The sequence below is a fragment of the Canis lupus genome, chromosome 7 (assembly GCF_003254725.2).
Source record: "Canis lupus dingo isolate Sandy chromosome 7, ASM325472v2, whole genome shotgun sequence".
In the NCBI taxonomy this organism is placed as follows: Eukaryota; Metazoa; Chordata; class Mammalia; order Carnivora; family Canidae; genus Canis; species Canis lupus.
The window spans coordinates 41,280,557-41,294,592 of NC_064249.1; the positions used below are offsets into that span (position 1 = coordinate 41,280,557).

A 14,036-nucleotide genomic window follows, 5' to 3' on the forward strand; every position below is an offset into this window, starting at 1 on the left:
AAAACTGACAGCTCAGGCGGAAGGAAGTTCCACGGCTGGTTTTGTGGAAGACGCGGTCAAGTTCGGAGGCCCTGTGAGCAGGGGTGTGGGCAGGAAGCTTAAAGAAGGCGGCTGCGCCCCAAGGGCCACACTCGGGGTCCCTGGCCTTGGTCCCCCTGCCGGGACTGGCAGTGTGTCAAGATGGGCAGGAATGGCGATTCCCTGGTGGTTGAACCAGCATTTACTGAAGGCATTTGCCCTGGACTGTGCCAGCCCCCAGGTGCTGAGAAGCATCCGGACACAGAGAGGTGCTTCCTGAAACCACACATCAGGATGGGGACTCAGCCTTGTCTGCGGAAGGGGCCATGCAGCTCCCGCCTGTCAGGGCCAGTCTGGTGTCCGTGGGTGTGGGTGGAGCTGGAGGGGCTGGCTGTGTGCAGGAGGCTGAGTGAGCTGCCTGCTAATGGGGCCGGGCCACCCTGAGCTGCTCCCTGGGGGCTGGACAAGGCCTGGATTGTTCCTTGGCTCCTTTTGTCTCACTCCCCGCCCAGGCCTGGCCCGCCTGCCACTCTCTCCCTCCCGTCAGACTGGCTGGCAGGAGCCTGGGACTCTGCCGGAGGAGCCCTGGGCCTGCTGACCCACCAGCGTAGGAGCACCGGCCAAGCTTGGGGTAAGGACGCTCACCTGGGGCTGTGACACCTGCTCTGGCTCCCTCCTCGGTTTCCATGGCTACAGCACACACTCCTCCAGAGACCCTAAACCCTGCTGCTGAGGGACAGGACCCTGAAGGGAGCTAGGCCCTGGCATCTTCACTCCCGGCCAGCTCCCAGGGAGATGGGCAGCAGGCAGGATGGGTCACACCACCCGATCCCATTCCTGGGAGGCTTCATCTTAAAAGCTTAGCCAGGGCATGGGGGCTAGAGACAGGGTGTATCTTTGCCTAGCAGGGTCCCAGGCACCTAGCTCAGGGGCCCAGGGCCTGGCAGGAGCAGAGGTGTAGGAGGGGGGCCCACTAGCCCTGTGAGGTCCAGAGTGCTCCGCACCAACCGCCACAGCTGGCGCAGGAAGAGGGGTGGGGCCAGCTGCATTGTTGCAGGGATATTTTGGCCTGAGGAGGGGGAGGGTCTTACTCTCCCTTCCCCGGGGCGGCTCCACCCGCCTGGCTGGCCCAGCCCCTCTGCTGGTGCCAAGGAATGTGCCTGGAGTGGCAGGCGGGGCAGCGGAGCTGCGGCCACCCGGAGGCAGTGCACAGGTCTGGAGCTGAGGGGTATGGGCTCAGGAGGGTTGGGGGCCCCCAGGACACAAGTGTAGTCCTTAAAGAAGAGCCAGGCACCCATCCCCCATTCGTTGCCCCTCCCACAGCCATCTGGCCTCTCCAGGAATTCTCGGCAAGCGCCATAAACTTTAAGTGTTCAGCCCTGGTTCTGCGGGCCAAGGGGCTTTCTGGTGGGAGGGCGGGGGTGCTCGTGCTCTCTCTGCACTAACCACCCTGACTCGGGGTTCTTTTGAGACAGAAACTGCGGTCAGGGGTCCTGGATCCAGAGTCTGGGGCTACTAACCTGGGCAGCCTTTGGGCTGGGGAGCACACTGCAGTTCCACTGTACAGCCCACCTCAGAGGGGGAACTGCTCTGGGCTACGATGGAGAGGGTGGGGTTACATGCTGTGATGACTTGATGACAGGAAGCTGGACGGCCTCCTCCCCCACCCCACCCCCCAGCCTGCAGGAGTCAACTTCACCCTGGCTCCCACCCACACCTGCAGTGTCCTGCACAGCCCAGCCAGGAGCTAGGGGACCAGGCCTGGCCGGGTGAGAAGGGGCCAGTGGATGAGGGCAGATTCCTGATTCCCTCACCTTGCACTTTGTCTCTAGGTCAGCGTGGAGGTGCTGGGCTGCCATGCTCAGTCTCAAGCTACCCCAACTCCTTCGAGTCCACCAGGTCCCTCGGGTGAGGGGCTTGACCCACCGGCTCCCATTCCCCAGGCTACTTATGGGGCAGAGGCCCTTCCCTTGAAGCAATAGCGGGGGTGGGGGGTGGTCTCTCCTGCAGGCCGTCTCATCCCTACCATCCCTCTGCCCTCTAAGGAACCTGCTGGCGACCCCTCCCCAGAGCCCCCTCCTTCCCCGGGGCTCCCGGTCTGTGCCCGCCCCCGCCTTCCTCACTGTCCCCTCCTCCGTTTCTCCTCCGCTCTCTGGACCTGCGGTAAGATGGGGGTCCGGTTGGGTTTGGCTTTGGGGCTGTTGTGACCTCCATCCCAGTCTCATCGATGCCGCTTGCAGAGACCTCTCCCGGAGAGGGAGGGTCGGGCGCTGTGACGCCCCTCCTGTGTCCCACCGGCCCCTGCACAGGTGTTCTGGGAGGACGGCATCATGTCTGGCTACCGCCGCCCCACCAGCTCGGCCCGGGACTGTGTCCTCAGCTCCTTCCAGATGACCAACGAGACGGTCAACATCTGGACTCACTTCCTGCCCACGTGGTGAGGGGCGCCCCGAGGGCTCCCCGGCGGGCAGGGGCCGGGGCTGTGCGCCCCGAGGGCTCCCCGGCGGGCAGGGGCCGGGGCTGTGCGGCCGGTGGCCTGAGCACCCGCCCCCCCCCCCCCCCCCCCGCCCCGCAGGTACTTCCTGTGGCGCCTGCTGGCGCTGGCGGGGGGCCCGGGCTTCCGGGCAGAGCCGTACCACCGGCCGCTGCTTGTCTTCTTGCTGCCCGCCTGCCTCTACCCCTTTGCTTCGTGCTGCGCCCACACCTTCAGCTCCATGTCGGCCCGCGCGCGCCACATTTGCTATTTCCTGGACTACGGCGCGCTCAGCCTCTACAGCCTGGGTCAGCCCCACGCGGCCCTCGGGGGGGCGGGGCCCTCGGTGGCAGGGCCCGGGAGCTGCGGGGACCGGGCAAGGGCGGGTCCCGGGAGCGATGGGGGCATGCCCTGGGGTGTCGGGGGACGCTCCGAGCAGGAAAGGGGCGGGGCCGCGGTGTTCTGGGGGCGGGCCCGGACCTGGGCGTTCTGCCCCGGGGCAGGGGTGGGGCCTTGGGATCTCAGCTCCTGCCCCACCCTTTTCCTCTTCAGGCTGTGCCTTCCCCTATGCCGCCTACTCCATGCCGGCCTCCTGGCTGCACAGCCGCCTGCATCAGCTCTTCGTGCCTGCTGCCGCACTCAATTCCTTCCTGTGTACCGGCCTCTCCTGCTACTCTCGGTGGGTTCTCTGCAGGGGCGGAAGGGGCAGTCAGAGGGACAGGACCGGGCACCCCCAAACACACTGGAGGCCAGTGGTGGAGTTCCTGACCGACATGAGTGACCATGTCCCGACTCACCAAGGACTCAGTTGGGGTGTCGCTGGGGTGCTAGCACCACACCACACCTGTGCTAGTTCCACAGCTGCCCAAGGGAGGCAGGTGTCCCCGCTTCACAGCAGTGGTCATTTCCACAGGGGCCACCTGCCCCAAGGGCTTCACAACCTCTTAGCTACACTGACATCCGTCTTGGCCAAAGGACACCTGTCCTGAGACCACCACCTGGAGAAGGGTAACCAGCCTCTCCCTTCTTCCCTCCCTCCCTCCCTCCCCTAGCTTCCCTGAACTCGAGAGCCCTGGGCTCAGTAAGATCCTCCGCACAGCTGCCTTCACCTATCCCTTCCTGTTTGACAACCTCCCGCTCTTCTACCGGGTAAGGGGGCCTGGGGCCCCTGATCTTCCCCTAGAGACACTCCCCCCCCCCCCAGATACCCTCCCCCCATGGAGACTCTCCCCCACAGAGGCCCTCCTGCAGAGTCCCCCCCCCCCAGACCCTCCACCCCCAGAGCACCCCCCCCACCTCTGCCGTCCTTTGCCAGCTTGGATTATGCTGGGGCAGAGGCCACACCTGTGGGCAGGAGGCGCTGAGCCCCAGCCACAGCTACCACCTCTTCTGTGCGCTACTCACCGGCTTCCTCTTCGCCTCTCACCTGCCCGAGCGGCTGGCCCCAGGGCGCTTTGACTACATTGGTGAGAGCTCAGGAGTGGTCCCTATCCAGGGAGGGGTGCGGGGGGCGGGCAGCATCCCAGGGCAGAGTGAGGGATGGAGTATCACAGCCAGAGACAGGGCCTAGGTCCAGGCTCACCCTCCTCAGATGATGATAAAACCAGTAGCATGTACACTGGGGGCCTGATGCACACCGGCTCACTCCCATGGGTAGGTTTTCTTATTCCCAGAGGATGCAGTAGTCAGGGTGGCCCCTGGACATGTGGTCTGTGCCCTGAGCTGCCCCCACCCCACAGGCCACAGTCACCAGCTGTTCCACATCTGTGCTGTGCTGGGCACCCACTTCCAGCTGGAGGCAGTGCTGGCCGATATGGGATCTCGCCGGGCCTGGCTGGCCATGCAGGAGCCGCCCTTGGGCCTGGTGGGCACAGTAGCCACGCTGGGCCTGGCAGTGGCTGGGAACCTGCTCATCATTGCTGCCTTCACAACCTCTCTGTTTCGGGCCCCCAGCACAAGCCCCCTGCTGCAGGGCAGCCCCTTGGAGGGGGTTGTGAAGGCCAGACGACACTGAGGTCCCATCTCTGAGCCTGCCCCACCCCACCCAGGGGAAGGTAGAGGCCAGGCTGGAGGCTGGGAAGGAGCCCAGATCCCAGATGAGGTCTGATGAGGTGGGGTGCAGGGGGAGCCTGGAGCCAAGAATGGCTGAGGAGAGAGGGCATAGGGAATGAGGGGGCAGAGGAAGTGCTGGCTGTAAGCAGGAGGGGCAAGGAATGTGTGCTTAGTGGGGCCAGGGCAAGTGCTGAGGGTCTGAGAGGGGCAGTGTGAGCATCCAGGCTGCAGCTAGCCCCCGGCAGGAGGCTGGGGACGGGGGTGCTGCGGCCCTTCCACCCACTTCCATCCTGGCCTGCAGGCCTCTGCCCAACACACGGGAGAACTAACATTACTAACGTAGCACCCCCCCACTATGCTGTTCATCAGGCCACGAGGCCCACTGTGCCTTCACCTCCCAAACCAGATGCCACCTGCCGGCAGTGCTTGGCACCCCCCCCAGTCCCCCAGGATGTGCCTGTCACCACACATAACTCAGTGTGTCCAGGCCTTTGGGTCTTTCTGGATGTCATGGGACGGTGTGGTAGGGGGGCACCCATTATAGTCTTAGGAAGCTGCCTCCCGGGCTTCCAGTTGAGGTGGGTACAAATAAACCAATCAACAGCAGCTTTGGGGAAGTACTTTCTGGGCCTGAAGATGGTACACATCCCCTCCCCTGCCGCCCTCACACACCAATTCCACAGATGCACAGAGACAGCCCCACCAATTCCTCTTCTGGAGTTTATTCTGGAGCAGCTGTGATGACAAGGACCCCACACTTGCAGGGCAGGGAGGTCAGGGTGAGGGGAAGGGAGGGGTTCTGGGAGAAGGGGGGGTGAGGGGGTGGAGAGTGGGGCTGGCCGCTCTAGACCGGGCCATAGAAGCGCTGGTAAGCTTCCTGGAAGCCAATGTGGTCAGCCAGCTCGTCACAGTTGGGGTTGAGCTCGCATACTTCCCTCTTGGGCTCCAGGGGATCCGGGTAGGGGACCGGGGCGCTGACAGGCCAAGAGAGTGGCATCAGCCTCCAGGAAAAACATCTGCTGCCACCCCCCACCCTGGGGGACCTTGGAGTCCGCATCCCTCATCCTGGATTTGCAGCCACAGGGCCCTGGCCCCCTGCTCACCCCAGCCCAGAGTCCAGGTAGCGCCGGAGCCTCCTCACCACCTCGCTGCCCTCCCGCTTGGACACGAAGGCTGTGGAGCAGAAGGGCCAACATCAGGTGGCTGGGGGCTGGCAGGCTGCACACATGTCCCGTCCACCCCCGCCCCCCCCCCCCCCCCCCCCCCCCCCCCCCCCCCCCCCCGCCTCATACCTGCACCACCTCTGCGGGATTCAGCACTGCTGGGCTTTGCATCTGCAAAGAAGAGTGCCCATTTCACCCCTGCTCATGGGGGGGGGGGGCCTGCACCTCCTCTCCCTCCACCAGGACACAGCCTGCAGGAGGGTGGTTGGACTGGGAGCTCGAGGTGGGGGCACTCACCTGCTGGACCAGCCAGGCAGAGGCAGAGTGCGGCCACAGCCAGCAGGGCAAGGACCATCAGGGACCGCATGGTGGGTCGGTTCTGTCTGGGTCTGTGAGCAGCTGCTGCTGGGTCTCAGCTGGCCTGCCTCTCACCGTCAGCACCCTTTATACTCTGGGTCGTGCCCTGGAGGCAAGGGGGGGCACCCACCATGCATGCTGTGGGCGGGCCACCGGCAGATCTGCCAGGGCTATTTGGGAGTCATCCGCCCTGGCTCTGGACGCCAAATCCCAAAGGATGTGGTTGGAACCACAGCTGCCTGGGCAGGTCTGGCCCCACTGCAAGGCATACACCCCAAATCGTCCAGCTCCAGTGTCAGTGGAAACACCAGCTAGGCAGGCCAGGAGGGGCAGGACAGGAGCCTGGGGAGAAAGGGGGGCTCAAGGCCTAAAATAGACTCCGGTAGAGCCGGGCAGCCCCTGGAAGACTGTGATCTGCATGGTCAGCCCGAAGGCAGGAGCCAAACCCCAGGGAGGGAGGGCCTGGGCAGTGATGCCCTCATTGACCTGGAAGCACCCTACCCTGTGGGACTTCCAGGGCAGGCCTGGTGTGGGGCTGGTGCCTCAGGCCAGGACCCCAAAACCAACAGAGGTGGGCGGTTAGGAAGACAGCTCTTCTGCCTCCAGCAGTGGGGACCCTCTCCCAGGGCCCCTCACAGGTGGAGAGGCAGGGCAAGGAGCAGGGAGACAGGGTGCGCCTCTGGCTCCTGACCTCTGACCCTCTTCCTGCCCTTGTGGCCTCCTCAGTGCTAACAACCGCGGGGACCTGTCTTCCAAGACAGACGTCTAGCCTAAAAAACCCCATCTCAGCACACCTGAGGGTGAGGAAGGAGGGTGTCCTCACTCACCACCCAGCACAGGTGGGGACCTGACATGGCACTTGCTGCCCCCACCCCACAGCTCAAAGCTGGGCAGGAGGGCGTCTCATGTCAATGCTGCAGCTCCCTGGACTCTTGTCAGTGGCCCCAAACAGACCCAACCAAGCCTCCCTGGGGTGAGGCCTTCTCCAGGAAAAACAGTTGTGCACCCTACGTGTACCCATCCACTTCACCCGCCAATCAGAGGAGGCACCTATCCTGCTGCTGGCTGAGCACCCCAATGGCCAGCTGCCCTGGCCAGGGAAGAGGGCCCACCTGCCTGCATGCATGAGCACTCACTGCACCCAAGACCCAACGAAGGCCGCCACAACGAGCTCAACAGGCAGAGAAGGGTGGAAGCCAGGGGTCTGGCTTCTGTGACAAGGGGCCCTGCTGCCTCCTGCACATGGTGGTCGGGTTCACCCCTGCCAGCCCACCTCAGCCTGGAGGCTCCCGGGCACAGTGGCTGAGGCCTTGCTGGTGGAAAGGGGCCCAGGCCCAAGAGACTGGGAGAGGCCCAGCAGAGGAAGCATCCTCACAGATTACAGTGGAGGAAGTTTATTTACGGATGTGGGGAGAACATGGCAAGGGCCCTCAGGCTGGCCAGCAAGGGGGCAATCAGTGCAGACCAGACACAGATTCCCTGAGCCAGGCCCGGGGCGCTCTGGAGTGGGCAAGGGCGGGGCCCTGGCCTAGAGGATGGAAAGCCTGCTGCCTGGTTCCCAGCATGGGAGGGAGATGGCCAACCATCCTCAAAAGGATAAGAAAACAAGGATCTGAAGGTCATGTCTGTATGCGTGTGACCCCAAGGGAGCCCCAAAGTCAGGAGGGATGATCAGGCCTCATCCTCCAGCTAGTTACATCCCCACTCAGGACTGGGCATGTCTCGGTGGTTCTGAGAGGCAGCTCCCCCAGGCCCTTGACCACCATCTGCTCCTGATCCGGCCACCGTCTCCTCACTCAGGCTCCCCCAGCACACCCACCAGCTCCTTCTGTTCTCTGCGCAGGGCCTGCAGCGGCAGGAGGGAACAAACAGGACATGAGAATATCCAAACCCTCTCCCTCCACTCTGCTTGTCCCCAGGCCTCCTTCCCCTAGGATGACATGGAAGGCCCAGCAGGGCATGTGAGGGCCAAGGCCTATCAGAAGGGTCCCCTCTACTCCACAGGGGTTTAGGGCAGGCTGGGGGCTGTAGTCACCAGGGCTGGGCCTCCCCAGAGCACCCACCATGAATATGAACCCCCAAAGTATGCCCTGATCATCTGACCTCCCACCAGCGATTTCTAGCAAAGATACTCTCTTGAGTTAGGTGAGCTTGCAACTGGGGAGAGGGCCATGGGGAGGACAGAGCCCTCCTGGTCCCACACAGGGCCCAGTACTTGGCTCATCCAGCCGACCCACTGCATACATGGCTGGGGTCTAGCTACATTGGGTGAGGGGCAGCTCTGAGCAGAGGCTTTGAGCCCCTCCAAACAGAAGAGTGACCCATGGCCTCACAGAGACAGAGTGGCGTTGCTGGGGCAGCATCTCGCCTGAGGACCCAGCAGGGCACCCCAGAGCCAGGGAGGGGTGAAGACAAGAGTGAAGAGCAAGCCACTGGCCCTGCTCCAAGGCATGGGGACCCACTCCCGTGAGGAACAGGACAGTCAGCTCCCGGAAGGCAGCTGCCTAGTGGTTATGAGTAAACACAGGCTGGACATCTGCATGACGAAGCAAGCCCAACACTGGTGCTGCTGCCCAAGCCCTACCAGCAATCCTGGATTGGAGCCACTTTTTGCATGTGAGAGGGCATACGGGGACAGAGGGAGGGGGAAAATCTGAAGCAGACTGCGCCAAGTGCAGAGCTGACCTGGAGACCACAACCCGAGCTGAAACCAAGAGTTGTCAACCGAATGAGCCACCTGGGCACCCTCTCACATATACGTCTTAAAGCTCCTGGGAAGTGGTCTTGTAGAGAACCCAGGGCCACGGGGTGCTAACCCTGACAGGAGGAGCCAGCCCGCAGTAGAAAAACACCTGCCAGGGCACCCACCTGCCAGGCCTGCTGCTGGGCCTGGCCTTGCTGCTGTAGCTCCTCCACCCGCCGGCGCCCAGCCAGGACAGCCTCTGCCAGTTGTCTGTTTTCAGCCTCCTGCCTGTGAACACGGCGCTGTAAGGCGTCCCGCTGCTGCAGGAAGTAGGGCACCATGGCACTGCGCACGTCTTCTTCCGGGATCCCGCTAGGGCGCCTGTGAAGTCACATGGGCCAGTGGAGGGGTTGGGGGGGACGTGTGTGGGTGATACTCCAGTGGTCTTCCCACCTGCAGTCTCACATTGTATGGGTTTCCACGGCCCCTGCTCTGCTGATACACTAACCTGTGAAGCCTTAACTTGGGCGCCCAGGAACCCCTCTCCCTGTCCTCTTGCTCCATGTCTGAACCCATCACAGCCACATGCACCCCCACGTCTAACACTTCAGGGCAGGAGGCGACCTTCCAGCTGCTGCCTCATCCTGGGGACCAGTGAGCTGTAGCGTGGGGTGGGACTGGATGAGTGGGGGACCTGCAGAGGCCCCAGCAAGTGGGAAGGTGGGCAGATGAAGAGGCAAGAGTATGGGGGTTCTGAATGCTGTGTGAGGGGATGGGTTGGTTCTGATGGGCAGTGAGGTGGAACCTGCCAGAGGTTCTTTAAAATACTCTTTTTCTGTTATAAAACTTAATTCTCTTACGTGTTAAAATCACAAAGCATAAAAGAACTGGAAAGCATGAGGAAGGTGTTTCCTGGCTCTGGTCTGATGCTGTTCATACAGGGAGCCGGTGGGGCCCCATCCTGCACAGGACACCCCAGGCCACAAGGTTGCCTGCAGGAATGTCAGCTCCAGGGGAGCAGGACTTGTTCACTGCTGCATGTTCCCCAAATATTGTTATGTGGATGAGTGAATAAAGACCAGATGCCTAGGCTGGTCCAACAGAAGATGGCAAATCCACCCTTCCGCCTCCTGCCCACCCTCTCTGCTACAGCCAGGTGGGGCCTGAAAGGAGCCCCCGGCAAGGATGGCAGGCGTCCCTCCATCTGCCCCAAGCCCTCAATAACAGGCGTCTGCTCTGGGGCTCTCCTTACCCAGAGGAGACCATAGGCTGGCTGCACCCTGGAGGTCAGCGGCAGTCTCCCGCAGGAGCCTCCAGGGGCCGGAGCCAGCTCCAAGTGCCTTTCTCACCAGGCTAGCTCCGTGTGGTCTTTGCCTTCTTCCACGATCCTGTCCAAGGTGTTCAACACTGCTTCCAGGTTCCCCTCTGCTTTGATTTCTGAGATTTCCTCCTGAAAAGAAAGTGGTAAGAGTGCTAATGACACCAGACAAGCCTGCAGTGAAAGTACGCCCCACTGCCGAAAGGACTCAGAGTTTGGCTAATTTCTGTGTCTTTGTACCAACATTCTGACTTATCTCCGTCTAACTTTAATAATTAAGAACAGGAAGTAAAAGTAGAAAACACTTCACAGCCTGCCCGTTGCCTTAGGGTGCTGCGGTCCCAGGCCTGGTGCACCTATTCTGTGGCCCCAGACCCATCATGCTGCTGCCCAGGCCCATCTTGCAGTGTAGGGGCTCGGCCATGAGACCCTCTGCACAGATCCGATCCGTCCCACTCAAGCTTGGACTCCAGTTGTACGCAGGTCCACAGAGCACCATGTTGTGAAGCGCCTCCTCCGAGCCAGGCGCTATACCAGGCGCTGGAAGTGGGGAGAGGAGCCAGGGCCTGTGGGGGAGAAGGCCTCCGAGCACATATGCACGGCACCAGGGCATGAGGGCAGGGGCATGCACGGTGCCTGTCCATGGCAAGGGGCAACAGCCACTGCTCTGAGCCCTGGGGGTGCCCAGAGGAGCCCGAGCTGCCACTACCTGCTGTGCTCCTTGCCACTCACCTGGACAGACGTCTGCAACTGAGTGATGAACTTGTCATAGATTCTCTGTGTCATCTCAGGCTGCAGCTGGTAGAGGCGCTTGTAACAGTCGGTGAATCTCTGGTAGCTGGCAGAAAGGAGAAACAGCAAGGTGGAGGGTCAAGTGTACAGCCAGCCTGCCGCACCCACTGGGCCACCCCCACCTCCCCCTTGGAGCTCAGGGCCTGGTCAAGTTCATGGCCCTGAGTAAAGGCTGTGGATAAAGCTCCAATCAGCCCCACCTGCCCCCAGTCCCACCACGGTGCATCAAGTCACCAGGAGGGTGACTCTTCGTGGGCCACTCCCTCAGTGTCCAACCAGCTCCCAGGTGATGCTGCTGCCAGTGTGGGCTGAGGTCCCTGAGAAAATGGTCATCCCAGTCTCTCTGCTGGGCTAGATTAGGAAAGGATGTGTGGCCCCTGGGACAGGTGTCTCTCCTCCTCAAAGGAGCCACATGGGGTAGGAACAGGCACCCTTTCTGTAGGATGTGACTACACGTGCTGGAGGTGACACCTCCAGCTCCCAGCCACTAGGGGGCCCCTGGCCTGAGGGCAGAGTTTATACCCTAAGTTGGTGACTGGAAGAGAACTGTGGTCTCTGAGGATGTCATCAAGCTGCTGAAAACCCCAAACCAGAGCCATCCCACATTGGGGCTGCTGGTCAGTGAAGTCATGGATGCCTCTCACTGTTCACACCATTTAAAATCCTGCCTCTGTCCCTGGCAGTGGAGAGGGCCTCCCTGATCCATCCTTGGAGCTGGAAAGATCAGAGGGTACCTAGGACACTCCCAATGGCTCATGCCCTTGGACAAAGAAATTCAAAGAAGGTAAAAGCAGTCTCTTGCTTTTTCTCTCCCCACTCCCTTTCTCGTCTCTTCACCTTCCACCAAGGTTCTGTGCTGGCTGCCCAGCAGGTCCTGGGTGTTCTGGGAGGCTGCGTGGCGCTCCTGGAGTTCCCAGTAGAGAGAGACCAGCAGACACAAGCATGTGAACAAGGAGATGGCCACTTGTGGAGGCGCTTTAAAGGCAAGGGTTACAGGGACAGCCTTTAAGCTGGCATGTGGGGTGTTCAGTGAAAGCCTCTGATGAAGCAATGTTCAAGTGATCTACAGGAAATGTCGGAGCCAGGGAGTCCCCAAGCACACAAAAGCCCACATCTATGCTTGGCTGTGGGTCCCAATGCTCCTCAGTTGTGTGGCCAGGCTGGTTGGCTGCTGGACAAATGGGGGACTGGGTCCCTGGAAGCCCGTGCACAACCCCCACCCCCCTCGGGGAATCACCGCTGGTCCTTCCTTTCTCATGGCTCTTGACCTCCCCACCCAGTTCTTGCCCTTACACCATGTCTGTGACAAGTGAGAGCACACAGGGGCTTGCAAGGGACACCTTCTCTACTTTCACAGAGTCTGTGAGCCTGCTGTTCACCACAGCCAGCACCGGATACCAAATTACATAATCTAGCAGTAAATCATATTAAAAGCAATGGTACTAACTACTCAAAACACACAACATCCTAATCCTTCCACCACATTCTCCTTGCTCTGAACGTGGCTTACATCATCTGTCTGGAAACACTCTGTAAAGGTGTCTGCTGCCCATCTTTCCGCAACTCTGTATTGGGCATTTACACTTTGGAAGCTGGCAAATGCAGTAACCTAGGGCTTTATTTTTGGAGGGCTGGATGCTGGTACACCATGGGGGTTAAACCTTGGCCACCAGTGACCAGTGCAAGAGACGGATCACGGGCACCCTTCAGCCCTCGTGGGGACTCAGGCAACTTGTGTACCACTAGCGCCACTCGCCACGCAGTCTGTGGCTTCACAAAGAACGTGGAAAGACACAGGATGCCCAGCCAAGCAGGGCTGAAATTGAAACCCGGTAATTGTGGCTTGAGATGGACTTGGATGGGACACTGGAGATCCTGTTCCTAACCAGCCCACTCACTAGTGGAGGGTGTGAGTGGTGGCCCCTTCCTGCACTCAGGCAGCAGGCTCAGTGGTGAGGGGGCCTGGGGCCAGCAGTCTTCCTGTGTCCCCACTTAGCTCTGACTCCGTGAAAGCGAAGCCCATTTGCACAGACCCCCAGAACAGTGAATGCCTGCCGTGAGGGCACGGAGAGAAGGCAGCCGGACTGGAGGCCAGTGTCAGCAAGACAGGACAGGGATCCTTGTTTTTTTTTTTTTTTTTCCAGTTTTCTTGTGATAAAATTGCCATACCTCATTGTATGATGGTTTGACTCACATATACAGTGGAATGATCACAGGAAGTATAGTTAACATCCATCACCATCTCAGAGAGAGAAAAAAAAAACAGGGAAGCAAAGTTTTTCATTGTGAATGGGAACTCTTACGATGGACTCTTCACAGAACGGCATGAGCTGCAATCATCCTGGTGGACTCCACACACCCAGGATCCATTCATCCTCCAGCAGGACACGTATGCCTCTACCTTCCTCCTACCTGCCTCCACACTGCCAGGAATTCCTTTCTTGAGAGCTGGCACAGGCCTGGGAAGGGTTTAAATGCCCTTGTGATCTGAGAAAATACTCTCAGGGAGAAGTAGGACAAGTGATGCATTTTAGAAACCATTCAGGGCCATCTCAACCCCTGGCTTGTGCCAAGTTTTGTCTTCTCATGTAAACTCTGATATCCCTGTGGGCGGGGAGGCCACCTGCAGAGTCACTGGGACCTCCAGGGTGCCCAGAACTGTTAGTTGTGGCAGCACATAAGCCATGCTGCAGACCAGCAGCTGGGGCTGAGGAGACCCTACCTTACTCCCGGCCACCTCCCCACCTGCTTGGGCAGAGGAGTCTCCCTCATGAGCAGCCCCAGTGGCCTTCCTGCCAAGCCCCCTTTTGCTCTCTATTGGAATGGTGCCCTGGCCTTGGCCTTCCACGGGTACATAAGGGTCACCCAGCTACACACTGGTACATGCACTGGTTCTGCAGACTCACAGCCTGTCCCCTCTGAGGTTCAAATTCTACCTCTACCACTTGTCAGGTGAGTGATCTCTGACTTCTTTACCTTTATAAGCTTCAGGTTCTGCCTCTGTCAGGTGGGGATAATAAATGGATCCCTGACTCACTAAGTCACTGTGAGGCCACATACATAAAGTACTTAGTATAGTGCCTTGCACACTGACAGGCTCCATGCTGACTACAATTATTATAACTAATTTCAAAAAAACAGTCCTCACCACCCCCTCAGAAGTGCCAAACAGTGACTTCA

At 60.4% G+C, this 14,036-nt stretch overlaps 3 protein-coding genes across 10 annotated transcripts in view; 1 reads left to right on the forward strand and 2 right to left on the reverse strand.

Moving 5' to 3' along the window:
* The first annotated feature begins 52 nt into the window (after positions 1–52).
* On the forward strand, positions 53–5,149 carry PAQR6 (progestin and adipoQ receptor family member 6). 5 transcript variants are annotated; one of them, XM_025430859.3, is made up of 9 exons: positions 474–649; positions 1,851–1,926; positions 2,064–2,181; positions 2,328–2,455; positions 2,594–2,799; positions 3,044–3,170; positions 3,544–3,640; positions 3,807–3,957; positions 4,231–5,149. In XM_025430859.3, the coding sequence occupies exons 4-9, from the start codon at positions 2,349–2,351 to the stop codon at positions 4,503–4,505; spliced, it is 963 nt and encodes a 320-aa protein (XP_025286644.1). In that variant the 5' UTR covers positions 474–649; positions 1,851–1,926; positions 2,064–2,181; positions 2,328–2,348; the 3' UTR covers positions 4,506–5,149. The 5 variants fall into 5 exon arrangements, with proteins under 5 accessions (XP_025286641.1, XP_025286644.1, XP_025286642.1 ...); XM_025430858.3 differs by lacking the exon at positions 474–649 and adding an exon at positions 1,100–1,231; XM_025430856.3 differs by lacking the exon at positions 2,064–2,181 and having other exon boundaries at positions 53–649.
* A 100-nt stretch (positions 5,150–5,249) lies between these two features.
* LOC112648904 (bone gamma-carboxyglutamate protein) lies at positions 5,250–6,144 on the reverse strand. The gene is made up of 4 exons (XM_035719064.2): positions 6,004–6,144; positions 5,836–5,877; positions 5,647–5,716; positions 5,250–5,517 (listed from the first exon to the last, which is right to left on the reverse strand). The coding sequence occupies exons 1-4, from the start codon at positions 6,071–6,073 to the stop codon at positions 5,388–5,390; spliced, it is 312 nt and encodes a 103-aa protein (XP_035574957.1). The 5' UTR covers positions 6,074–6,144; the 3' UTR covers positions 5,250–5,387.
* Positions 5,785–14,036, reverse strand: part of SLC25A44 (solute carrier family 25 member 44) — a 37,380-nt gene continuing 29,128 nt past the window's right edge. For 2 of the 4 annotated variants that reach the window (XM_035719058.1, XM_025430862.3), the window contains 4 exons: positions 10,797–10,902; positions 10,096–10,196; positions 8,932–9,127; positions 7,442–7,909 (listed from right to left, as the gene is read on the reverse strand). In XM_035719058.1, coding sequence (XP_035574951.1) covers positions 7,856–7,909; positions 8,932–9,127; positions 10,096–10,196; positions 10,797–10,902 — 457 coding nt within the window. In that variant the 3' untranslated portion in view covers positions 7,442–7,855. Of the gene's footprint in view, positions 5,878–6,003; positions 6,170–7,441; positions 7,910–8,931; positions 9,128–9,998; positions 10,197–10,796; positions 10,903–14,036 lie in introns of those variants that run through there. The other 2 variants (XR_007412025.1, XR_004817339.2) reach the window with 2 other exon arrangements.